Source organism: Schistocerca gregaria, chromosome 7, assembly GCF_023897955.1.
Source record: "Schistocerca gregaria isolate iqSchGreg1 chromosome 7, iqSchGreg1.2, whole genome shotgun sequence".
In the NCBI taxonomy this organism is placed as follows: domain Eukaryota; kingdom Metazoa; phylum Arthropoda; class Insecta; order Orthoptera; family Acrididae; genus Schistocerca; species Schistocerca gregaria.
In genome coordinates, this window is record NC_064926.1 from 529,612,302 (window position 1) to 529,640,066 (window position 27,765).

The 27,765-nt window shown below is 42.7% G+C and overlaps 1 protein-coding gene across 1 annotated transcript in view; it reads right to left on the reverse strand.

Annotated features, from left to right (window-relative positions):
• LOC126281441 (carbonic anhydrase-related protein 10-like) overlaps nucleotides 1-27,765 on the reverse strand; it is a 421,827-nt gene that overhangs the window by 25,332 nt on the left and 368,730 nt on the right. The window contains exons 7-8 of the mRNA XM_049980412.1: nucleotides 22,898-23,052; nucleotides 16,038-16,178 (exon numbers count right to left, since the gene is read on the reverse strand). Of these exons, the coding sequence (XP_049836369.1) occupies nucleotides 16,038-16,178; nucleotides 22,898-23,052 (296 nt within the window). The remainder of the gene's footprint in view (nucleotides 1-16,037; nucleotides 16,179-22,897; nucleotides 23,053-27,765) is intronic.

Consider the following 27,765-nt stretch of genomic DNA (forward strand, 5'->3'; position numbering starts at 1 on the left):
TGCCATTCCCTGCACCAAGCGTCAATTCGCTGCAGGTCCTTCTGCATTTCAGTATAATTTTCCATTGTTACAACCTCTCGATATTCCACAGCATCATCCGCAAAAAGCCTGAGTGAATTTCCGATGTCATCCACAAGGTCATTTATGTATATTGTGAATAGCAACGGTCTTACGACACTCCCCTGCGGCACACCTGAAATCACTCATCTTCGGAAGACTTCTCTCCATTGAGAATGACATGCTGCGTTCTGTTATCTCGAACTCTTCAATCACACAGTTGATCTCATAGTCCATATGCTCTTACTTTTTTCACTAAACGACTGTCGGGAACTGTATCGAATGCCTTTCGGAAATCAGGAAACACGGCATCTACCTGGCAACCCGTGTCTATGGCCTTCTGAGTCTCGTGGACTAATGGCGCGAGCTGGGTTTCACACGATCGTCTTTTTCGAAAACCGTGCTGATTCCTACAGAGTAGATTTCTAGTCTCCAGAAAAGTCATTATAGTCGAACACAATACGTGTTCCAAAATTCTACAACTGATAGACGTTAGAGATATAGGTCTATAGTTCTGCACATCTGTTCGACGTCCCTTCTTCAAATCGGGGATGACGTGTGCCCTTTTCCTATCCTTTGGAACGCTACGCTCTTCTAGGTCTGCTTCTACCATTTTTCCTATTCCTCTGCTAATAATTGGTGTTAGCATTTGGCCAGCAAGGCTTATTAGACTAATAGTTCGGTAATACTAACACCTGTTAGCACCTACTTATTACATGTTTATTTGCATTTGGCTGCTACAATAGTTTTTTAAACCAGGCCCCCTCATTACGTAAAATTATACAATTGTATTGGCCGTCGCCGGAGCACAGCTCGATGCGGGTCCCCTCACTAAAGGCACCTGTACTTCAGTCGAAGACATTGCCGGCCGAGGATCTGTCTGAGGCGTCCCGGGCAGCGGAGGGATACCAACAATACTGTCGCCCACCACACGGCCCCACAACCAGGAGTGATGGTTTGGTGGTCCATTCCTGTAAACAGCAGGACCCCTTTGGTTATCATCCGTGGCACCCTTACAGCACAGCGGTACATCGACCATGCTCTACGTCCCGCTTTCTTGTCCTTAATGGCAAACCATCCTGGACATACATTCAGCAAGTCCGTGCCCAGCCGCACACGGAGTGAGTTACTAGTGCATGTCTTCGTGCTTGAGAAGCCCTATCTTGGTCAGCAAGGTCACCGGATCACTCCTCAATTGTCGTGTACTAGAGGGAGTTGGAGCATTATGGGGTTAGGTTTAAAGTCACGTCGACATCGAGCTCATTAGAGACTGAGCGCAGGCTCGAATTGTGTCAACGATGGGAAAGGAAATAGGCCTTACCCTTTTCAGGGAAACTATCCAGCCGAGTCGAGTGTTCTAACCACTGCGTCATCTCCATCGGTCTACCCTAACACGCTAATTCGACGGAATGTGGTCCGATATCCTCAAAGCGGATATCCAACACCACTGTGAATCTATGCCAGAGGTGGACTTGCTTAATTTGTGAAGCTCTTTTTCCACGATAAACCATCCAATTTTTCTCAAATATTAATAATATATTTGTCTCATGTATATTACATCTGCCGATTTCCGTCCCAACCGCATAATCGTTTCGTGGTGCGTGTTTTCTTGTCTTAGAGTGTATTTTGTACAGTTTTAAGCGATTCGATGCAAACGTGATTTCTTTTCAGAATGAGATTTTCATTCCGCTGTAGAGTGAAAGCCTCATTCTAGAAACATTCCCCCCGACTGTGGCTAAGCCATGTCTCCGAAATATCCTTTCTTTCAGGAGTGCAAGTTTTCTAAATTTGCAGGAGAGCTTCTGTAATGTTTGGAAGGTAGGAGACAAGGTACTGGCAGAAGTAGAGTTGTGAATACGGTGCATGAGTCGTGCTTGGATACCTCAGATGGTAGAGCACCTGCCCGCGAAAGGTAAAGGTCCCGAGTTCGAGTCTCGGTCCAGCACACAGTTTTAATCTGCCAGGAAGTTTCATACCGGCGCACACTCCGCTGCAGGGTGAAAATCTCACTCTCGAAACATTTGTAAGTAGGCTGTTTAGATTTTTTTATTGGTAACGCCGCTGCCACGTAGCGCTCTGTATAAAAATCACTGGCTGTGCCGTGTGCAGTCTGTGGCTGGTTTGCATTGTTGTCTGCCATTGTAGTGTTGGGCAGCGGCAGCTGGATGCTAACAGCGCGTAGCGTTGCGCAGTTGGAGGTGAGGCGCCAGCAGTGGTGGACGTGGGGAGAGAGATGGCGGAGTTTTGTAATTTGTAAGGCTGGATGTCATGAACTACCATATATATTTTGACTATTAAGGTAAATACACTGTTTGTTCTCTACTAAAATCTTTCATTTGCTAACTATACCTAGCAGTAGTTAGTGCCTTCCGTAGTTTGAATCTTTTATTTAGCTGGCAGTAGTGGCGCTCGCTGTATTGCAGTAGTTCGAGTAACGAAGATTTTTGTGAGGTAAGTGATTTGTGAAAGGTATAGATTAATGTTAGTCAGGGCCATTCTTTTGTAGGGATTTTTGAAAATCAGATTGCGTTGCGCTAAAAAAATATTGTGCGTCAGTTTAAGGACAGTATGTATAATTTTTTCTTAGGGGACGTTTCACATTCCCGAGGCTGTGCCTAAACCATGTCACCACAACATCCTTTCACTCAGAAGTGATAGATCTGCAGGTTCGCAGGAGAGCTTCTGTAAAGCTTCGAAGGTAGGAGACGAGGTACTGGCTGAAGTAAAGTTGTGAGTACGGGCCGTTAGTCGTGCTTGGATACCTCAGATGGTAGAGCACCTGCCCGCGAAAGGCAAAGGCCCCAGTTAGAGTCTCGGTCCGGCACACACTTTTATTCTGCCAGGAAGTTTCGTGATTTCTTTTATCTGCTCACATGTGAAGTTCTTTTTATATAGATCTGTATAAATTAATATGTCATTAGTCTTTCTATTTTAATAAAAAGGTTTATAGAACTAGGCAATGTTAAAGAATTTCTGTCTATGCAGCTTCATATTTATATTAATTCAGCTTGTCCATTTTACCCTATAAATTCTTTTTACAGCAGCTGTAGTTTCAATATTCTTTGTTTCAATGTATAACTTAGCTGTATATTACCTATTATACTACTCATAATAGTATTATACGCAAGGATTATAGTACTGTACAGTAGTGAAAACCGGAAAAGAACACAATCGAAGTATTGGAGATATGGTGCTATAGAAGAATGTTAGAAATTTGGTGGACTGATAAGATAAGAAATGAGGGGGTCCTCCGGCAAATCAGCGAAGAAAGAAATATATGGAAAACACTGATAGGAAGAAGGGACAAAATGGTAGTCATCTGTTGAGACATCACGGGATAACTTTCATGTACTAGAAGGAGTTGTAGAGGGTAAAAGCTGTCGAGGTAAATACAGATTGGAACACACCCAGCAAATAATTACGACCATAGGTTGCAAGTGCTAATCTGAAATGAAGAGGTTGGTACGGGAGAGGAATTCTGGTCGGATCGTATAAAATCATTCTGAAGACCGATGACTCACAAAATATAAAAAACGTATTATGCCGTGCAACCAACTTCTGGTGCTCTCTTCACCCATGACAGCGAGCATTTAACTACGATCAGTGTGTTACCGTTGTTATCTTCGTCATTTATGGCATGTATAGACTTAAATTATGATGCTCCCATGTAGATTTTTACATTTTTATCAAATAATGTATAACCATTATAATTGGAAATCACTTCTATTGTCAACAAGTAATTGGCGAAGTTTCCTCTTATTTTAAACACTGCTTTTATGTTTGTAGTACCTACTGTTCCAAAATTTTGTTGAAACCTTTTCTCAATACCATTCGTGTTGACTCCAATTTCTTTCTTGTATGCCTCCATTTCAGTATTTTTCAGGCGTAAAGAAGCTAATTAATTGTTTCCAAATATGCGAATTTTGATAGCAACGATTTTACAAAAAAATCAACATTTATTAACTTAAACATGAAATCTGCGCAAAGAACATTGTGGAACAAGCGTGGCATACTGTCAGAAAAGAGCACATGTTCCTGATTTGCGGCCGTGAGAATGACAGGTGCATCACAGAGTGAATGGTACTGGAACGTGCTCCAGAGGGAACGCGCCTCGGACTTTACGATTCATAAGGGGATATAAACTAAATTGCACACATGTTCACAGTGAAATTCTGGTGGTATGAGGACCAAATGCAACGTCGCGTTCAACCGCTGTGGAATGTTGTCAACAGTTTGACCGAGGCTGCACTGACGTGGTTGATGCCGAACGGTGAGGAAGGCCATCGACGTCTACCGCAGAGGACAGCGTCCAGCAATCGCAGATGAGGACGTCACAAAGCGGTTCTCGAATGGTTCGGTAGCCGAGGGGTCGATCTCTGTCGTCGAGGAACTGGTAGAACGTTCTGACAGCTTTTTGTTTTTGTTTTACAGAGACTTGGTAGTTATGTTCATAAATAGTGTCATGTATCTGTGTCATTCTGAAGTGTAGCGCCTCATTCAGAGAAACTTGCTTAGCCTACCACTATAATATGTTTAGCTGCATCAAATATCTCCTCACACTGGGAAAAATTTTATATGAGCGTAGATAGTACTTTTTTAAGGACCTATCCCTTCAAATTGTGACTTGTATAGTAACTAAAAACCTAAATCGCGAAGGTTGGAATGTGTTTCAGACTTAGTCCAAGGGCAACGATAATGCAGGTTTCATTGGCCCCACTCCTCCATACGTACCAGTATTATCATTCATTGGAGATATCCACAGAGCACGCTTCAGTAGTTACAGGTGCAGCACATATCACAGGAGAAATCACATATGGGCGGTACACCAGCCACAGTTGAGCGTTTAGCACATCTTAGTGCCCTGCACTGATGTTACTAGCTTTGTGATGCTAATTAACAACCCAACTGCATGATACAGTTGCTGCTGCTCAAAGGTCTTGACGGCTCATAATGCATGGGAGAGGTGTATGTTGACCTCTTTCTTTCTATCCTTCTCTCCCTCTATCTCAGTCTCTCTCTCTCTCTCTCTCTCTCTGTCTCTGTCTCTTTGTGTCTCTATCTTCTTTTGCGTCAGTATTCCGTCTGGTTCGATGCAGCCAGGCAAGTGTTCATCTCTTGTGCCAAGCTCTTCATTTCAGAGTAGCACTCTACAACGTCAATTGTCTGTTGTCTGCACACCAACCCAAGTGTACCCTTACAGTTTTTACCTTCTACAGCTTCCTCTAATACCATTGGGGATATTCCTTGATACGTTAACACACGTTCAATCGTCCTGTTCCTTCTTGCTGTTAGTGTTTTCCACATCTTCCTCCCATCGAGGATTGTGGGGAGAGTCTCCTCATTTCCTATTGGTCCACCTACGTTTCAACGCTCTTTTGGAGCACCACATCTCTCGTGCTTCCTCTTCTCTTCCGGTTCTTGCTCTGTCCATGATTCACGTCCACATAATGCTGTTCTGCAAACGCATATTCTCATAAATTTGTTTCTCAGTTTAAGGATTATGTTGGAGTTCTGGATAACAGCAGACTTCTCTTAGCCAGGAATGTCCTTTTTGAGTGTGCCGATCTGTTTTTTTATGTCCCCATTGATTTGTTAGTGATCTCCTACTTTTCATCCAGTGCAACATATTTCGCTAAATTTGTCTACTTTGTAGTCACCAATTGTGATTTTAAGTTTATCTCTAATTTCCTTTATGCTACTTATCACTCTTCGTTTTGCTTCGTTTTGCTCTCAGTCCATTTGGTCGCTGTGGCTCGCATCCAAATGACGTCACATGGTTAACACATTGGCCGGTCGACATCGTGTGGTCGTCTGGAAACACCAATAGACACATATTGACTACACAAATCTCACACAGAAGCATCTATTATTTGTTTCGCTGTACTTCTTCTCCCTGATATTAATCACAAAACAAAAATGATGTTATTCGAATAAAAATATTTTATGTCCGTCTTTACTTACAGAAACTGGAAATGTCCTGTCGATACGTGTCTTAAGTGATATACAAAATAAGGTACCTTAAATATTTTGCTTATTATTTTCACGTAGTATAGCGGACACGAAGCCGAACCCTCGCCATCTCATAAACTACAACATTCCACCTCTTCTTCTTCTAACCAAACCCATTTAGTCCGAACAGGTTTCTACAATTCGTTTCTCCCTCCCCGCCCCATCTCACACCATACCCGACGCACTTTATTTATTCCACCTCTCTCATATCCTCTGATCTATCTTTGCAAACAAAACTTTCCGTATTAGTGTGTAAGCAACCCATTCGTGTTGCTACTTTCCGCACGAACATGCCACTGTGAACAGAACCTCTTTCGCGAAAACTATTTTATTAAACCTACACCCTTCTGCCACTATAGGTTCGTGACAGTATTTCCTCAGTTACCTAAAACGTTGCTCACCATAGCTTACCTTTTAACCACCTCTATACCGCACCTTCGAAGGCTTCGCTCTAATGAAGGAAAAGTATCTCGGAAGACAATTTTAAGTATCTGTTTCCACATTATAAAACTGCATAGGATCGAGCAGCGGAGAGACTGGCACCAAACGAGCCTTCGGAGAGAAGAACAAAACAACAACAACAAAGCCAAGCAAAGGAATGTAGAAATAGTAATGTAATCAACCGTTACGTTCCGAAACTTCTGAACAATTGTAATGTAGTAAGTCATAACGGCACGAGAATGATTAATATTTGACTCTTTCGATGGAGAAACATGCAGTAGAAGGACAGTCGATTGACGGAAACATATAAAACGTTAATTCCAACGAACATTCAGACAGTTAAATTCTGCGAAAGACAAATATTGTGGTGGAATTCCATAGGAGGAAAAAAATGTAGAATCCTTTAGCATAAAAAAGTCTTCATGGAATGGTACGCTTACTCAAGTGTATTGCTGGTGTGTCCTCAATACAAAGTTGGAGAGATAAATGTATCTACAATTTACGCATACAACAGACTATGGAAATTGTTGAGTTCGTGCGGTTTTCTCGATTGTTCTGTGATTTTCAGAAGCGTGTACACAGCTGTCCGCTAACAAATAACAGTTCCCGTTCCAAGCGCAATCGATTTGCGGTCATTACGCATGACAGCTGTCGCCACCCGACGGTTGGATTTGGGTGTACGATTCTCTTTCTGTCTCAACTTTCAGATACACCGGATCTGTCAGCGCTACAAAGTACATGAGGCAGTAGCCACCGTTCATCATTTCCGTTAGTGCTGGTGAATTACTGCGACCGCTATCACGTCGGAAAAATTGAGTTAATCTACGGCTGCATACACCCACTTCTGTTTTATTTTACTCATTAATTTGCCTTTGTAACGGCTTAATGTGAAACTGACATAGAGATAGACACACAAACAAACATCAGTATCAGGCAATTTATGATACTTCGAGCTGTTGAATAGAAATCACTGGAAAAACTGGTGGAGACGAACAGAAGGTTTCTTTATACGCAACAGAAATACTGCAGACTTGTAAATTGAGTGGCAGAAAGTTACAGAAGGAGTTGTCCAATTTGGCGACGTACTGTGAAATACGCCCAAAGGACGTATGACGTTACTGTGCAAACGATAGCTCAACAGTCTGTTACGGAAAACCGTGTAGCGAACACGGCAGCTAGTAGCGGGTTAACCCTCCTCGAAAGTGACCTTACACACTGTGCAGGAAGCGCAGTTCATGGCATACCCGAGATTACAAAAGGATCTGGGTTTTCTGAATCAACAGCTTCTAGAGCGTGGGGTGAAACGTCAGTGTCGCAGAGACAAGATGTACAAACGCCTTAACCACCGCACAGGACGAGCACAAGTTTACGGGGCGGTCGACAATCCTTAGTGAGTCTGATAGCCGCCGACATGGCTTCTGCAGCCCACGGGTGATTCCTTTCCCTTTCCTTTCCAGTAACGTTTGTCCATTCAGTTACGTTACAGAACTACGCAATGGTAAATGGCTGTACTGGTCCTTTGGGAAAGAGAAACATTTTGTTTATGGTTCACATGAAACGTTTATGTGATAATACGATCTGTTATTCTGTGTACAAAAAAGTACGTGAAGATAATAATTATCTCAATGTGACCTACAGGGTGTATCATAATTAATGGTGTAAACGCCTACGTTTGGACGTACACGATACTAGAAGCAAAAAGTCTCGGTAAACATAGGTTCGAAAATGCATACCTTAAGAGCTATGAGCAATTTTTCATCTGCGATACTTTACAGCAGATCTCTTCTACTGCAAGTTCTTCGCTTTCCACATTTTGAGAGTAGTAGTATGAACCAAAACAAGAAAAAATATCCAGTAAACATGTGCTCTACAACGCACGTGCCCATCTTCGCTACTTCGAAACACAACTCTTCTAACCACAATTACTCGTAGCTTTTATGGTATGCATTTTAGAGCAAATGTTTACTGGATTTTTTTCCAGTTTTGGTCCATACTACTACTTCCCAAAATGTGGAAAGCAAAGAGCTTGCAGTAGAAAAAGTTAGCTTTAGAGTGTCGAAGATGAAAAATTGCTCGTAGCTCTTAAAGTATGCATCTTCGACCTTATGTTCACTCAGATATTTTTTGCTTCTAGTATCACCTACTTTCAACTGAATGCGTTAACGCCATGAATTATGATACACCCTCTATATGTAAAGCAGTGTCGGTATTTCATTATAATGAATCTATGCTTTCTAATGGAGGTACCGACAAAAATGAAAGCAGTGGAAATAGATTTCCATAATCTTTTCCACTGTGGGTTCATATATATATATATATATATATATCCCCCATGAACCATGGACCTTGCCGTTGGTGGGGAGGCTTGCGTGCCTCAGCGATACAGATGGCCGTACCGTAGGTGCAACCACAACGGAGGGGTATCTGTTGAGAGGCCAGACAAACGTGTGGTTCCTGAAGAGGGGCAGCAGCCTTTTCAGTAGTTGCAGGGGCAACAGTCTGGATGATTGACTGATCTGGCCTTGCAACATTAACCAAAACGGCCTTGCTGTGCTGGTACTGCGAACGGCTGAAAGCAAGGGGAAACTACAGCAGTAATTTTTCCCGAGGACATGCAGCTTTACTGTATGATTAAATGATGATGGCATCCTCTTGGGTAAAATATTCCGGAGGTAAAATAGTCCTCCATTCGGATCTCCGGGTGGGGACTACTCAGGAGGATGTCGTTATCATATCTAGAGAAAGAAAACTGGCGTTCTACGGATCAGAGCGTGGAATGTCAGATCACTTAATCGGGCAGGTAGGTTAGAAAATTTAAAAAGGGAAATGGATAGGTTAAAGTTAGATATAGTGGGAATTAGTGAAGTTCGGTGGCAGGAGGAACAAGACTTCTGGTCAGGTGACTACAGGGTTATAAACACAAAATGAAATAGGGGTAATGCAGGAGTAGGTTTAATAATGCATAGGAAAATAGGAATGCGGGTAAGCTACTACAAACAGCATAGTGAACGCATTATTGTGGCCAAGATAGATACGAAGCCCACACCTACTACAGTAGTACAAGTTTATATGCCAACTAGCTTTGCAGATGATGAAGAAATTGAAGAAAAGTACGATGAAATTGTTCAGATAGTGAAGGGTGACGAAAATTTAATAGTAATGGGTGACTGGAATTCGAGTGTAGGAAAAGGGAGAGAAGGAAACATAGTAGGTGAATAAGGATTGGGGCTAAGAAATGAAAGAGGAAGCCGACTGGTAGAATTTTGCACGGAGCACAACTTAATCATAGCTAACACTTGGTTTAAGAATCATGAAAGAAGGTTGTATACATGGAAGAACCCTGGAGATACTAAAAGGTATCAAATAAATTATATAATGGTAAGACAGAGATTTAGGAACCAGGTTTTAAGTTGTAAGACATTTCCAGGGTCAGATGTGGACTCGGACCACAATCTATTGGTTATGACCTGTAGATTAAAACTGAAGAAACTGCAAAAATGTGGGAAATTAAGGAGATGGGACCTGGATAAACTGAAAGAACCAGAGGTTTTACAGAGTTTCAGGGAGAGCATAAGGGGCAATTGACAGGAATAGGGGAAAGAAATACAGTAGAAGAAGAATGGGTAGCTCTGAGTTATGAAGTAGTGAAGGCAGCAGAGGATAAAGTAGGTAAAAAGACGAGGGCTGCTAGAAATCCCTGGGTAACAGAAGATATATTGAATTTAATTGATGAAAGGAGAAAATATAAAAATGCAGTAAATGAAGCAGGCAAAAAGGAATACAGACGTCTCAAAAATGAGATCGACAGGAAGTGCACAATGGTTAAACAGGGATGGCTAGAGGACAAATGTAAGGATGTAGAAGCTTATCTCACTAGGGGTAAGATAGATACTGCTTACAGGAAAATTAAAGAGACCTTTGGAGAGAAGAGAACCACGTGTATCAATATCAAGAGCTCAGATGGCAACCCAGTTCTAAGCAAAGAAGGGAAGGCAGAAAGGTGGAAGGAGTATATAGAAGGTTTATACAAGGGTGATGTACTTGAGGACAATATTATGGAAATGGAAGAGGATGTAGATGAAGATGAAATGGGAGATACGATACTGCGTGAAGAGTTGACAGAGCACTGAAAGACCTGAGTCGAAACAAGGCCCCCGGAGTAGACACCATTCCATTAGAACTACTGACGGCCATGGGAGAGCCAGTCATGACAAAATTCTACCATCTGGTGAGCAAGATGTATGAGACAGGCGAAATACCCTCAGACTTCAAGAAGAATATAATAATTCCAATCCCAAGGAAAGCAGGTGCTGACAGATGTGAAAATTACCGAACTATCAGTTTAATAAGTCACAGCTGCAAATACTAACGCGAATTCTTTACAGACGAATGGAAATACTGGTAGATGCGGACCTCGGGGAGGATCAGTTTGGATTCCATCGAAATGTTGGAACACGCGAGGCAATACTGACCTTACGACTTATCTTAGAAGAAAGATTAAGAAAAGGCGAACTACGTTTCTAGCATTTGTAGACTTAGAGAAAGCTTTTGACAATGTTGACTGGAATACTCTTTTTCAAATTCTAAAGGTGGCAGGGGTAAAATACAGGGAGCGAAAGGCTATTTACAATTTGTACAGAAACCAGATGGCAGTCATAAAAGTCGAGGAGCATGAAAGGGAAGCAGTGGTTGGGAAAGGAGTGAGACAGGGTTGTAGCCTCTCCCCGATGTTATTCAATCTGTATATTGAGCAAGCAGTAAAGGAAACAAAAGAAAAATTTAGAGTAGGTATTAAAATTCATGGAGACGAAGTAAAAACTTTGAGGTTGGCCGATGACATTTTAATTCTGTCAGAGATGGCAAAGGACTTGGAAGATCAGTTGAACGGAATGGACAGTGTCTTGAAAGGAGGATATAAGATGAACATCAACAAAAGCAAAACGAGGATAATGGAATGTAGTCAAATTAAATCGGGTGATGCTGACGGAATTAGATTAGGAAATGAGACACTTAAAGTAGTAAAGGAGTTTTGCTATTTAGGAAGTAAAATAACTGATGATGGTCGAAGTAGAGAGGATATAAAATGTAGACTGACAATTGCAAGGAAAGCGTTTCTGAAGAAGAGAAATTTGTTAACATCGAATATAGATTTATGTATCAAGAAGTCGTTTCTGAAAGTATTTTTGGAGTGTAGCCATGTATGGAAGTGAAACATGGACGATAACTAGATTGGACAAGAAGAGAATAGAAGCTTTCGAAATGTGGTGCTACAGAAGAATACTGAAGATAAGGTGGATAGATCACGTAACTAATGAGGAGGTATTGAATAGGATTGGGGAGAAGAGAAGTTTGTGGCACAACTTGATTAGAAGAAGTGATCGGTTAGTAGGACATGTTTTGAGGCATCAAGGGATCACAAATTTAGCGTTGGAGGGCAGCGTGGAGGGTAAAAATCGTAGAGGGAGACCGAGAGATGAGTACACTAAGCAGATTCAAAAGGATGTAGGTTGCAGTAGGTACTGGGAGATGAAGCAGCTTGCACAGGATAGAGTAGCATGGAGAGCTGCATCAAACCAGTCTGAGGACTGAAGAAAACAATTGATAACCTAACGACTTATTTCGGTAGCATTAGCATCGTTTCATCTATGAAAATGTAATTGGGCATTTTTCAGAGATTAATAACGGGTGCTACAGCGTGAGTTGCCATTAGTGATGTTGGCCGCCATTTGCAAAAACGGAAGATTCGTTTTTAAATGACTCAAATATTATGTTGCATAGAGTCAAAAGGAGGTGGTCTACAGCTAATTTTGTGAAGAAATAAACTAATTTCAAATTAATTTCATTCATTTTGCAGAGTGTAATATCGATCCCAAAATGGATTCCTGCAGTTGTAAGTAGGCTGCTTAGGTTCTTATATTGGTAACGCCGCCGCCACGTAGCGCTCTGTATAAAAATCACTGGCTGTGCTGTGTGCAGTGTGTGGCTAGTTTGCATTGTTGTTTGCTATTGTAGTGTTGGGCAGAGGCAGCTGGATGTGAACAGCGCGTAGCGTTGCGCAGTTGGAGGTGAGCCGCCAGTAGTGGTGGATGTGGGGAGAGAGATGGCGGAGTTTTGAAATATACTTCAGAAACCCTTTTCTTTCAGATGCCCGTTTACATTTTATATTCTCTCTGCTTCGAAAACCATCAGTTATTTTGCTGCCCAAATAGCAAAACTCTTCTACTACTTTTAGTGTCTCACTTCCTAATCTAATTCCCTCACTTATTTCTAGTACGGTCCATTACTCCTATTTTACGTTTGTTAATATTTAGCTAATATTTTCTTTTCTAGGCACTATATATCCTGTTCAACCGTTCGTCCGAGATTTTTATGTGTCTAGCAGAACAACAATTTCATCAGCCAACCTCGATATTTTTATTGCTTCTCCCGGAACATTAATTTCTCTTCCAAAATTTTTTTCGCTTCCTTTACTGATATCCAGTGCACAGATTAATAAATTTCTTGGATAGACTAGAACTTCGTCTCATTCCCTTCTCAGCCATGCTACCCTTCCGTGTGTTACGACTCTTACAACTACAGTCTAAATGTACTTAATGTCTGCCAGTCGGCGTCGTGGAACGCTTTCTTTAAATCTACAATTACTATAAACAGAACTTTCATCTTCTTTAACCTATTTTTTATGAAACACTTACTTAATTTTAGTTACAGTCACAAAACCTTCCACTCATGTCTGTACCCAGATGAATTTCTTAGTTTTCACGTATCTCAGTAATTCCCAACACGTATCTTATCATTATTCAACTTTTGAACGGTTTGTGTACAAGAGACCCGTAGCTCGGTGGGCATTATAGCAAACAGGGAATGTTTCTGGAAGTTTTGCCGACGGGTAGGTAAACGGTACCATCATCTTTCGGCCTTGCATGTGGGAAAATTTCCTTTTTGTTTCGGTATTTCAGGTTGACAAAATACTGTGTTCGAATTCACTCATTTGTAGATGGCCGAAGCCGAAGATGTATTTCTTTCCTGAATGAACTCCAGAAAGATGTTGGAATATGAAGGAAATACTTTCAAACTGCAAACATTCAGGTTTAGAAATTTAGAAACAATAGTTTTGAAAACCCTATTGTGCTTACCTGCAGAAAGCTGGACTATTTCTGTTTCCGCGTGCTTTCTTTTCTACCCATTCAGTCGTAGGAAACTACAAGTCTGGCCCCTATTTCAACTAATACGCCTACAGTTATCTATATCTCGTCTAATAGTTTTATATGGAATTAAAAAATTATAGCTATGTTCCAGCTTCGAGATATTTTCTTATTTCACAAACATATGCATGTTTCTTTCGTAAAACATTTCTTCAAATGTTAATCATTTCTACTAAATCATAATTTCCTCCAGTTTCTTTCCTTGAATGGCTCTGTAAAGGTCATTTTGAATTATTTCCGGAATGTCATTATGTTCGCTACTAACTATTTGTATTTTTTATTCATCTGTTGAACAATACAAACTTTTTAAAAACGTCGTAGATTCCTTTCAGAATTTTCTCTCAGTTATTGGTAACGGAGCTACTTTAACTAGTGTCTGCCGAACTTACGTATCCTTCACTCTTTTATTGGTTCCATTTGTTTCCTTTACAAAATTTTTGTTGTATATTTTCACAGCGTCACTAAGATATTTACGAACAGTTTTAAGATGTTTTGCATTTTCTGTCACGTCACTATTGTTACTTGCTTGAATATGTTACCTTATGTTTGATAGCTGCGGTGTCCTGTTTAACATTTTCTTGTCTTTTCCTTTAAATTTTAAAGATGACACATGATGTACAGTTTAGCATGAAATGAAAGATGTTCGACGAAAGTACATAAAGATATACACATACGTAGATACGAGGTGACTTCAAAAAGTAAGCTGTACGCTATTACGGAACTGCTAACATTTTCTGTCGAATGTTGCGCTACACTTTAATCACATAGCTACAAGAGATTTTTTTATTCAACATAGTGCCATAGTCTCTGTAAACAACGGTCGGAAATTTCTGCCAATTCTTCAATTCCTCGACGATAGAAACTCGCTCCTTGAGCTCAGTGCCATTCCAGAACCGCTGTGTGAGCGTTCTTATCGTCAAAACATCTACGACTTCTGCGAATCAGTTCCTGGTTTGCCTGGACATCGTCGTCCGTTTATAACGTCGACGCCCTTTCTTCGAAATCAGCATTACCCAGAACTGTGTGGGCTTGGTCACGTTGTTGGTACCATTTCACTGTGGGTGGACGCAACATCGCATTTAGTCCATAAGCGACTAGAATCTCACCTTGAATCAGTGTGCAATTTAAACTTATTGCCCATAAGAATCTTAATGGTGCGCGTATTTCAACTTTTGAGTAAGTTTACGCGCCATTCCACTCCCTCGCCGTGATGCACCTGTCACACGCACCTCAGCAACGCTCTCTCCAGGGAAACCCGGAACATTTGTTCTTCTCTGACAATGTACAGCTCTTGTTGAACAATAACCTTAGTGAGGGACTGCATGGCTGACTTACGTTTTGAAGTCCCGTAGTGTAAAGGAAAGCCGTTACAGTAACTGTCTTAGCTTAGGGCTGTCTTTTCGTCGAAAGCATATTTCTGCCCAGTAGAGACGTGAAAGACATACTGAAGTAGTGAATCAATTAGTAGTAAAACATCATAGGTCGTATAAAAAAGTAGAATGGTTTTTAAATGCCAACAAGCTATCACACCTGTTTCAGTGCACTGTGCGACGTCAATAAATAATATTTATTGAGGCTGTATATCCAGTTTATTAAGACATTTTGTCCGTACACCATGTCAGAGTTTCACCATGTGTAGATAATGGAAAAGAAACAATGGCGACTCATCTGCGAAGAGGTCCCTCCGTCTGTCGTAAGAAGGGTGCTAAAAGTTACCTCCATGAAAATTATCTTTTCATTCGTTTATGACAATACGTTTTGCAAACACAATTTTTTGCTACGGTGGTACCTGATAGTCTTCACATTTGATCTAAAAAAACTCAAATACCCGCTCACTCCTCCACTTCACTTAACTCTACAAATTTATTTCTCTGTTTAACACTGGCTGCAGAATGTTTGTATGGTGCGACTGTCACTTTAATGAAAGAATTGCTTCCGTGTTCAAATCTGGTTGACTGGACGGAAACGTTCGAAATGTGAATATAGTTTATTATAGATACAATTCCATGTAGCTCTTCGCATGAGCGAGTCTCATTTATAGCCACTGCGCCGCTTCGCTTAGTTCCTTTTCAGTTCACCTGATTACCCTGCAGAATTAGCTCGTATAGGAGCGCGGACTGTAAAGAATGGGCTGGAAGTAACTTGGAGATTGGTTTCCTAAGAAGACATTAGGGTCTGTTTAAAAAATAGCGACGTGCAAATGAGGCAGCTACGAACGGTTGCTAGAAAACTAGTTGTCAAGTTGAGGGTCGAAACATTTAGCATGTTTCCAGACTTATTCTTGGGGAAGGTTCACGGTTCAGCTTTATAGGAACTTCGGGCACTCGCCTTGTGGTGTGATGCGCGGAAGAAGTCGATGTTGGTCCTGACGGTGCGGTGGTGCAGGTGCTGTGGAGGCCGCACGTTGTTCCCCAGCGGCGCCTTCTGCTCCTCCTGCGGTCCCTGCATCAGCAGCCGCAGCGAGTACATCTGCAACAAGGCGCCTCACGTATAAGCCACAACGGACCGTCCCGCCCTCTCTGATTACGTATTAAGAGTACTGCATTATTTGTCACAAGTTTTTCTGAAAGGTAAATTGGACTTGCTCATGAATTATGTGGCCCTCCTTGATAGTGTACGATGCAGACTGTCCCCCTTTTCTACAAGTAAAGGTTCACTAAGCGCCGCCATGCAGCATGGCGTAAGAACAGAAGCCATAAAAAAATCCTAACAAACAGGGATTGGAGACGAACGCCAAGCCATGTTAAAAAGCATCGTCTTCAATCACAAGTGGTTTTGAAATAATACAATGGAACCTGATTTTCGTAGCACTTAGTACTGACATAATTTTCGCGATAGTTGTCAGTGCTTTTAAATGCAGTCTAAGTAGCTGCGTGACGGACGGGAGTTCCGTCTTTCTTTTAATTTCCTTAATTCTGTTTCCTGATTTGTACACTATTGGCAGTTAAAATTACTACACAAAGAAGAAATGCATATGATAAACGGGTATTCATTGGACAAATATATTATGCTAGAACTGACATGTGATTACATTTACGCGCAATTTGGATGCATAGATCCTGAGAAATCAGTACCCAGAACAACCATCTCTGGGCGTAATAACATCATTGATACGCCATGGCATTGAGTCAAATAGAGCTTGGATGGCGTGTACAGGTACAGCTGCCCATGCAGCTTCAACACGATACCACAATTAAGCGTGTGAGTAGTGAGTGGCGTATTGTCACGACCCAGTTGCTCGGCCACCATTGACCGGACGTTTTCAATTCTACATCTACATGACTACTCTGTAATTCACATTTAAGTGCTTGGCACAGGGTTGATCGAACCACAATCATACTATCACTCTAGCATTCCACTCTCGAACCTTTCTGTTCGAGCTCTGGTTTCTCTTATGTTATTTTGATGATCATTCCTACTTATGTAGGTTGGGCTCAACATAATATTTTCGCATTCGGATGAGAAAGTTGGTGACTGACATTTCGTAAATAGATCTCGCTGTGACGAAAAACATCTTTGCTTTAATGACTTCCATCCCAACTCGCGTATCATATCTGCCACACTCTCTCCCCTATTACGTCATAATACAAAACGAGCTGCCCTTTTTTGCACCCTTTCGATGTCCTCCGTCCATATCACATGGTAAAAATCCCACACCGCGCAGCAATATTCTAACAGAGGACGAATTAGTGTAAGCTGTCTCTTTAGTGGACTTGTTCCATCTCCTAAGTGTCCTATCAATGAAACACAACCTTTGGCTCGCCTTCCCTACAATATTATCCATGTGGTCTTTCCAACTGAAGTTGTTCGTAATTGTAACACCGGGGTTGAATTGACAGCGTTGATAATTGTACTATTTATCGAGTAATCGAATTCCAACGGATTTCTTTTGGAACTGATATGGATGACCTCACACTTTTCCTTATTTAGCGTCAACTGCCACCTGCCACACCATACAGCAATCTTTTCTAAATCGCTTTGCAACTTATACTGGTCATCGGATGACCTTACTTGATGGTAAATTACAGCATCATCTGCGAACAACCTAAGAGAACTGCTCAGATTGTCACCCAGGTCATTTATATAGATCAGGAACAGCAGAGGTCCCAGGACGCTTCCCTGCCAGGACGCGTCAACTGCCACCTGCCACACCATACAGCAATCTTTTCTAAATCGCTTTGCAACTTATACTGGTCATCGGATGACCTTACTTGATGGTAAATTACAGCATCATCTGCGAACAACCTAAGAGAACTGCTCAGATTGTCACCCAGGTCATTTATATAGATCAGGAACAGCAGAGGTCCCAGGACGCTTCCCTGGGGCACACCCGATATCACTTCAATTTTACTCGATGTTTCCCGTCTATTACTACGAACTGTGACCTTCCTGAGAGGAAATCACGAATCCACTCGCACGACTGAGACGATACTCCATAAGCCCGCAGCTTTATTAGAGTCGCTTGTGAGGAACGGTGTCAAAAGCTTTCCGGAAATCTAGAATTACCCTGTCGATAGCGGCCATTATTTCGTACGAATAAAGAGCTAGCTGCGTTGCACAAGTACGATGTTTTCTGAAACCATGCTGATTACGCATCAGTAGCTCGTTCCCTTCGATGTGATTCATTATGTTTGAATACTAAATATGCTCCGAAACCCTACTGCAAACAGACGTCAATGATATAGGTCTGTAGTTCCATGGATTACTCCTACTACCCATCTTAAACACTGGTGCGACCTGCGCAATTTTCCAATCTGTAGGTACAGATCTATCGGTGAGCGAGCGGTTGTATATGATTGCTAAGTAGGGAGATAATGTATCAGCGTAATCTGAAAGGAACCTAATCGGTATACAATCTGGACCTGAAGACTTGCCCGTACCAAGTAGGTATCTACTTCTAAGAAATTAATGCTAGCAGCTATTCGTGTTTCAAATTCTGGAATATTCTATTCGTCTTCCCTGGTGAAGGAATTTCGGAAAACTACGTTGGCGAGAGATCTGGAGAATGTGCTGGCCAGGGCAGCAGTCGAACATTTTCTGTATCCAGAAAACCCCGTACAGGACCTGCAACATGCGGTCGTGCATTATCCTGCTGAAATGTAAGGTTTCCCAGAGATCGAATGAAGGGTAGAGCCAAGGGTCACAACACATCTGAAATGTAACGTCCACTGTTCAAAGTGCCGTCAGTGCGAACGAGAGGTGACCGAGACGTGTAACCAATGGCATCCCATACCATCATGCCGGGTGATACGCCAGTATGGCGATGACGAATACACGCTTCCAACGCGCGTTCACCACGATGTCACCAAACACGGATGCTACCATCATGATGCCGTCAACGGAACCTGGATTCATGCGAAAAAATGACGTTTTGCTATTCTTGCACCCAGGTTCGTCGTTGAGTACACCATCGCAGGCGCTCCTGTCTGTGTTGCAGCGTCAAGGGTAACCGCAGCCATCGTCTCCGAGCTGATAGTCCATGCTGCTGCAAACGTCATCTAACTGTTCATGCAGATGGTTGTTGTCTTGCAAACGTCCCCATCTGTTGACTCAGGGATCGAGACGTGGCTGCACGACCCGTTACAGCCATGCGGATTAGATGCCTGTCATCTCGATTGCTAGTGTTACGAGGCCGTTGGGATCCAGCACGGCGTTCCGCATTACCCTCATCAACCCTCCGATTCCATATTCTGCTAACAGTCATTGGATCTCGACCAACGCGAGCAACAGTGTCGCGATGCGATAAACCGCAATCGCAATAGACTACAATCCGACCTTTATCAAAGTCGGAATCGTGATGGCACGCATTTCTCTTTCTTACACGAGGCATCACAACAACGTTTTAACAGGCAACGCCAGTCAACCGATGTTTCTGTACGAGAAATCGGTTGGAAACTTTCCTCATGTCAGCACGTTGTAGGTGTCGCCACGGGTACCAACCTTGCGTGATTGCTCTGAAATTCTAATCATTTGCTTATCACAGCATCTTCTTCCGGTTGGTTAAATTTCTCGTCTTCTAGCACGTCATCTTCGTGGTGTAGCAATTTTAATGGCCAGTAGTGTATCAATCGATTATCTGTAACTGTATCCAGATGATTTCATACTAAAAGTCTCATGACACTGAGCATAGGGTGGGACAACACACTTCCTTCTACTGGGTGGCCTACGGGACGTCTTACGTCTCGGACGGCGGGAAAAGCAAGCTTTTGTCCCTGCTGCAACCGTTGGGGTTCTATTCTACGTATGTTCTTCGCTTTTTCTGTTACCTGTTTTACACTCTGTGGCAATACGAACGCTATTTAGTAGTTCTTTCTGATGATCACAGAGGGCTCTTTCTCTAGTTTAAGGCCACTATCTGCCATTTATGTTTTAATAGCCTTTTGAATATATTTGTGGATTGTAAACAACGTTTTATTATGTTTACATGTACAAGACGATTTTGTTGTATTACACACACGCCACCGGAAAATTTTTCCTACACTGGTTTACTCAACTGATCCCGTGTGGAACCGTGGGCGTTGTTACACCCTTATAACACCGACATTTAGTCGGCAGTTGAGTTGTACTATCTGCCATTTAAGTTTTAATAGCCTTTTAAATATATTTGTGGATTGTAAACAACGTTTTATTATGTTTACATGTACAAGACGATTTTGTTGTATTACACACTCGCCACCGGAAAATTTTTCCTACACTGGTTTACTCAACTGATCTCGTGTGGAACCGTGGGCGTTGTTACACCCTTATAACCCCGACATTTAGTCGGCAGTTGAGTTGTACCTTTTGGTACGTACAGCATGTCCGCAACCAAAGATACATTCACATTTTATGTTGTAACTACGCTGCTGTGTATCACGTTGTATGTTGATTGGCAGCATCATACTTGGCCCATTTTGTTGTTAGTGTAATGAAGATGGTCGTGTTTGACTCAAACCTGTTATCAGAATTAATGAACGTTAGTAGCGTTATAGATTGACTGTTTTTGTTATACGACAGTATTGTTGCAGTCAGTGAACGCTGGTCAGTCAGTTCCGTGTCGAACATTGCGAAGGGAATTTGAGTTAAATGGCCATTTTGACGGTGTTTTTCTAAGCGCCACATACTGCAGCGTGTCTTAAATGTGTAAACAACGTAGATAGAACAGAATACCACTGGAAGGGTGTAGAGTGGTCTGTCGAATCAGGATTCTAATTGTTTTCAAGTGATGCAATTCATATTGTGAGCCGACGGTGCAATGAGGTTCTCAGTCCACGCTGTGTGAAGGGCGTGTTGCAGACCGGAGATAGTTCTGTGTTGATTTGAGGATATTTTTCGTACAATGACCTTGGTCCACTTATTCAAGTTATCGAAATCAGGGAACACGACGTTCACTTCCAAAATTCCGGTGGCCAGGTGTAACGCTCCATTCTACATCTTCATAGTGAGTGTACAGGCATCAGTTGACAACAGCTGCCTGCACTAAGTTGCATTCATACGGTCCTGGTTTGATAAACACACACGCAGCTTATTGTTCATCGGCAGACCCGCTAAATCTGCCAGTCCTTGAATCATAGAGAACAGCAGAACTATTAAGAACAGTGACTGAAACGTAACATTCAAAATCCCAGAATGTCAGTGAGATTCTGGAAGGTACCAACAGGGATGTGGAACAATGCCATTTCCACTGACGTGGCCACCTCCGCTAAGCTTCTTGGTGTTCCCACCGATTCTCGACTGGACTTAAACCTGGGGGGTTTGGTGGCTGGAGGGGAAGGGTGAACTGATCCTGGTGCTCTTCGGAACCACGCACGTACAAGGCGAGCTCTGTGACTCGGTGCGTTGCCCTGCTGTTAGATACCGTCTTTTCGAGGAAGAGCAAAGTGCATGTGGTGGTGGATTTGGTACCCGAGGGTAGAAGCGTATATTTGTTGATACATTGGGCCTTTCTGAATGATTAAATCACCCAGGGAATAACACGGAAACGTTCCCTAGACCAAATCGGTCCCTGAGGCAATACTGACCCTACGACTTGTCTTAAAAAATAGATTAAGGAAAGGCAAACCTACGATTTGTAGACTTAGAGAAAGCTTTTGACAATGTTGACTAGAATACTCTCTTTCAAATTCTGAAACTGGCAGGGGTAAAACTTAGGGAACGAAAGGCTGTTTACAATTTGTACAGAAACCAGGTGTCAGCTATAAGAGTCGAGGGGCATGAAAGGGAAGCAGTGGTTGGGAAAGGAGTGAGACAGGATTGTAGCCTATCCCCGATGTTATTCAATCTGCAAATTGAGCAAGCAGTTAAGGAAACAAAGGAAAAATTCGGAGTAGCAATTAAAATCCATGGAGAAGAAATAAAGCTTTGAGGTTCGCCGATAACATTGTAATTCTGTCAGAGACAGCAAAGGACTTGGAAGAGCAGCTGAACGGAATGGACAGTATCTTGAAAGGAGGATATAAGATGAACATCAACAGAAGGAAAACGAGGATAATGGAAAATCGTGTGATGCTGTCGGAATTAGATTAAGAAATGAGAGGCTTAAAGAAGTAAATGAGTTTTGCTATTTGGGGAGCAAAATAACTGTCGAAGTAGAGAGATTATAAAATGTAGACTATCAATGGCGAGGAAGGGTTGGGAAGGCAAAGGCCACCTTTTTTTTCGAAGAGCACTGTTGAGAAAATTCAGAGAACCCGCTTTTCAGGCTGACTGCAGGATGATTCTATTGTCGCCATCGTACCTTTCGCGTAAGGACCACGAAGATAATAGAGTTTAGGGCTCATACGGTGGCATGTAGACAGCTGTTACTCCCTTGCTCCATTTGCGAGTGGAACAGGGGAGGAGATCAGCAGCAGCACAGTCCGTACTGTTCGTACTAAAATATAAATTTACAGTCAACTTGGTAATGGAAGTAAATTTCGTAAGAATCAGCAATAAATATTCTCTTGAAGCTAAATTAGCATAAAATGAAATGCAAAATGTTGAACAAGACAGCGTACCTGATTTCGTGGACACCGGCGTCAACTGAATCAAGAAATACAAATTAATACACAGTACGCTACTACATACCAATCACAAGTACGAAGCTGAGCTGTGCCCGCCGGTTACAGTCAACGCCTTAAAGTTCTTTCTTTCAAAAATTAGACTTGTACAATCACAGTAAATGTGGACGTACGATCGTATTTCTGCAACAAGTGTCGCCGTCGGCTTACCTCTTGCCTGGAGATGTAGATGGGCTTGTTGAGGATGATCCAGACGGTGGTCTCCCAGCAGCCTGGGTGCGTCGTCGACCCCTCGTACGTCATGTAGTGGTCCGTGTCGGGCAGCAGGTGGTGCAGCGACAGGTGCTTGATGGGCGTCATCTGCCCTGTGCAGAGCAAGCGACAGTGGCGTCACCACGGCAGAAAACCTGCACGACTACATAAGTTTATAATTCCTAAATTCTGGGAATCCTTATCAGTGAGAGCCTCTTTAGTTCTTCCTCTACAGCCAGAGCCGTTGGAAGATTCAAAATATTGTGGTTACGATTGCCTCAACAATCCACCTGTTTTTCCTTACGCCACTAGCTTTCGTACTTAATATGTTAACTAATTTTTAATATCTTATTGCGGCATCTGTGTTTCAACTTCTGTTGGTGGTTTTTTTTTCCACTATCTATTTCTGTTTACACCAAGCCCTGAAGTTCAAGCATACATTTCTACTCTTCTTCCTTCACCTTGATACATGATTGTATTGTATTGTATTGTATTGTATGGTAACCGGGGGCCTAGAAACGACGGAGAGGCTCCGCCCCGCCGCAGCCTCAGTGGTCCACAACCCCATGACGACTACCGCAATCCACTTCACCCCTCGTCCACCCCACACCGAACCCAGGGTTATTGTCCAGTTCGGCGCCCAGTGGACCCTCCCCCCCCCCACCCCCCAGGTAACGTCTCACACCAGACGAGTGTAACCCCGCTGTTTGCGTGGTAGAGTAATGGAATGGTTGTGTTCGCGGACGTGGAGAACATGTTCGCGCAGCTATCGCCGACATAGTGTAACTGAGGCGGAATAAGGTGAACCGGCCCGCATTCGGCGAGGCAGATGGAAAACCGCCTACAAACCATCTACAGATTAGCCGGGCGGATTCGTGCCGGTGACCAGGCGCTCTTTCCCACACGGAAAGCCGTGCGTTAGACCGCTCGGCCAACAGGGCGGGCTCCTCAAAATCAAAACCAATCATGTTTGATCTTATAAAAAGTTTTCATACTATACCTTTTTATCTTGTGGGAAAACAATGTGTTTCATGCTGCACAATGAAGCAACAGGTCTCTTCTGGTTCAACGATTCGTTGAGAGAATAGCAACTTTATTTAAATTTCTTAAAGCGTTTATTAATTTTTCTGTCAACAGTTGCAGTATGTATTAGGTGACCAGTTCGAAACCTTAAAGCTTCATTTTGAAGCATGAACTACACAGGCTGCACTGACAGTGCCTGATCTTAATAATAAACATTGCGTACCAACACATGCTCTATCCTGCAAACATTTATAGAGCATGTTGCCACTCAATGTTAATTCTTAAAATCAGGCACTTCCAGTGCAGCCTCAGTAGTTCAGGTTTGAAATGAACTTGTGATGTTCGTAACGCCTACTAAATACGGCAGCTGCTGACAGAACCATTAATAACATGGTTGGAAATAAAGATGGCGCCATTAATCTTAATAAGTTGAAACAACATACAGCGTAACAAAACACAATTTTGAAGCCACCTTCAAAGTATTTTTGAGACATTTGATGCGTAAATGCAATAAGGTGTGAGTGCAAGTATTATATTGTGAGGCTTCGTCTCCGCCGTAGCCCTCAGCGGTTCACAGTCCCACAGCAGGCTACAGCAGTCCACTCACTCCACCACCGCCCCACGCAGAAGCCAGGGCTATTGTGCGGGTCGCCGCGTGGAATATCCGAGCGGTCTCAGGCGCCTTGCCACGGTCCGATCGGCACCACCCGTCGGAGGTTGGAATCCTCCCTCAGGCGTGTGTGTGTGTTTCGTCCTTAGCGTAAGTTAGTTTAAGTTAGCTTAAGTAGTGTGTAAGCTTAGAGACCGATGACCTCAGCAGTTTGGTCCCGTAAGACCTTACCACGTTGTTGTTGTTGTGGTCTTCAGTCTCGAGACTGGTTTGATGCAGCTCTCCATGCTACTCTATACTGTGCAAGCTTCTTCATCTCCCAGTACCTACTGCAACCTACATCCTTCTGAATCTGCTTAGTGTAGTCATCTCTTGGTCTCCCTCTACGATATTTACCCTCCATGCTGCCCTCCAATACTAAATTGGTGATCCCTTGATGCCTCAGAACATGTCCTACCAAACGATCCCTTCTGCTGGTCAAGTTGTGCCACAAACTTCTCTTCTCCCCAATCCTATTCAATACTTCCTCATTAGTTATGTGATCTACCCATCTAATCTTCAGCATTCTTCTGTAGCACCACATTTAGAAAGCTTCTATTCTCTTCTTGTCTAAACTTTTTATCGTCCATGTTTCACTTCCATACATGGCTACAGTCCATACAAATACTTTCAGAAAAGACTTCCTGACACTTAATTCTATACTCGATGTTAACAAATTTCTCTTCTTCAGAAACGCCTTCCTTGCCATTTTCAGTCTACATTTTATATCCTCTCTACTTCGACCATCATCAGTTATTTTGCTCCCCAAATAGGAAAACTCCTTTACTACATTAAGTGTCTCATTTCATAATCTAATTCCCTCAGCATCACCCGACTTAATTCGACTACGTTCCATTATCCTCGTTTTGCTTTTGTTGATGTTCATCTTATACACTCCTCTCAAGACACTGTCCATTCCATTCAACTGCTCTTCCAAGTCCCTTGCTGTATCTGACAGAATTACAATGTCATCGGCGAACCTCAAAGTTTTTATTTCTTCTCCATGGATTTTAATACCTACTCTGAATTTTTCTTTTGTTTGCTTTACTGCTTGCTCAATATACAGATTGAATAACATAGGGGAGAGGCTACAAACCTGTCTCATTCCCTTCCCAACCACTGCTTTTCTTTCATGCCCCTCGACTCTTATAACTGCCATCTGGTTTCTGTACAAATTTCCAAAATTAATTTCCAAATTAATTGTGCGGTTCCGTCCCAGGGACCCCCCCCCCCTCCGTGAATGTCTCACACCAGACCACTGTAGCCCCGATATTTGCCCTTGTGGTGTACGTGTACGTGGAGGAAGTGTTTCCGCAGCAATCGCCGACATAGTGTAACTGATGCAGAGTAAGGGGAACCAGTCCGCACTCGCCGAAGCAGATGGAAAACCGCCTTAAAAACCATCCACACACTGGCCGGCACACCGGATCTTGAAACTAATTTGCCAGGCGGATTCGTGCCAGGGACCGACACGCCTTCCCGCTAGACCGCACAGCTATCCGGGTGGGCGAATGTAAGTAACTCCAGTGTAAATAATTGAGGAGATTTCTGCAACACCGAGGAGGCGAACACGTCGTTGACCGGACTTCTGTGTTTACAAGAGCTTGGAGGCTATTATTATTGAAACCGCTGGTGCCCCAAATAACCAACAAATTATAGGAGGTCTAAATGTATGTAGAGGATGTCATTTCGATTTTCCTGTACTTATAAGTTCAACTTCTGGAGTTAGTGTTAGGACATACAGGGTGTCTCACAAAATGTGTTTGCCTCTGTAAGCTACGAAGTAATATGCGACGGAAATATTTACTGTGGTAGGTCGCCATAAGAAATGTTACACTGTCTGCGAAGTTATGAACATAGTTTATTGTGTTATTACCCAAAGTGTTACAGCAAAAAGATACAATTTTTAAATAGAACAATAGTTGTTTCTGTCATGCACTGGATCAGTAACGCCAGCTGTACATACATCAATTTAAATCACATTCCTATCCCTTTTTGTTTGGAAGCAACAACCCTTCAAATTTTCAGGAGCGGATACCACACACTGTACTTAATACATGTCTGTGTGGTGGGTGATGGCTGTTTTGGTGGTGGGAAGTTGATTTAAATGAGATGTTCAAATGTGTGTCCATGTTCCTGAATGCACAGTGCAATGCGCCTTCTAAAGGATCTATGGACGAGATGTTACATCGCCGGTGTCAAGCAGCGACATGCGTCCTCGATGCACCGTTTTTGATCATCTGGGGATGTGGCCTCAGTGATAGAAACACGATCCCCACAAAAATAAATCCAATAGTGTAAAACTGATCGACCTTGCGGGCCATCAATGAGGACCATTCCACCTTCCTGCAAACCTGTTATTTATTTCTTCGGCAACAGCACACACTGAATGGGCTGGGTGATCATCGTGCCGTATCCACAAATGGACTTTCGTGTGTAGACACACATGTTCAAGGAGACCACCCAAATTGTCGGCTAAATACGAGCGATATAGCTCACTTGTCAGTGTACCTGGGAAATAGTGTGGACCGGTGATTTCATCCCCAAGGATTCCATACCATACATTAATGACGTGAGGATCGCGGTGTGCTGCAGATAAAACAAACACCTCCGTCTCTTCACTTCTTGAAGTTCTTCGTCTGTTACTACGGTGCAGTACCAAGCTGTCTCTTTCCCGAAGTTGTTGTTCGGCACGTATGAACGTAACGGCTGTCGGAGCTCTTCTTCTAGGATATCTCAAGGAGTACCCCATGACTGCTTCAGTGGCATCGTGTTGGCACTCGCCGAGCATCAGCAACATGTCAAGGCACTCGTTGTTCGTGTATGCCATCTTCATCCGACGACAGTAACTGTGGTATATTGGGCCCTTTTGTTTTTGTGGCTCGAACTGTTGGGTATACGGCCGTGTGTGGCGACAGTCGGCAGTCTAACAGCGCATCGAGGAAGCTTCTCGCTCCATGACACCGGCCACGTTAGAACTCGGCCACACACACTTAGAAGGCGCATTACGTCATGCGCAGCGTGTGTGGTATTTACCTGTGAATCTTTGAAGACTTGTCGCTCCCAAACAAAAAGTTAATGGAATTTAATTTAAATTGATGTATACTCAGCTGGTGTTATCGATTCCAGTGCATGATAGAAACAACTATTGTTC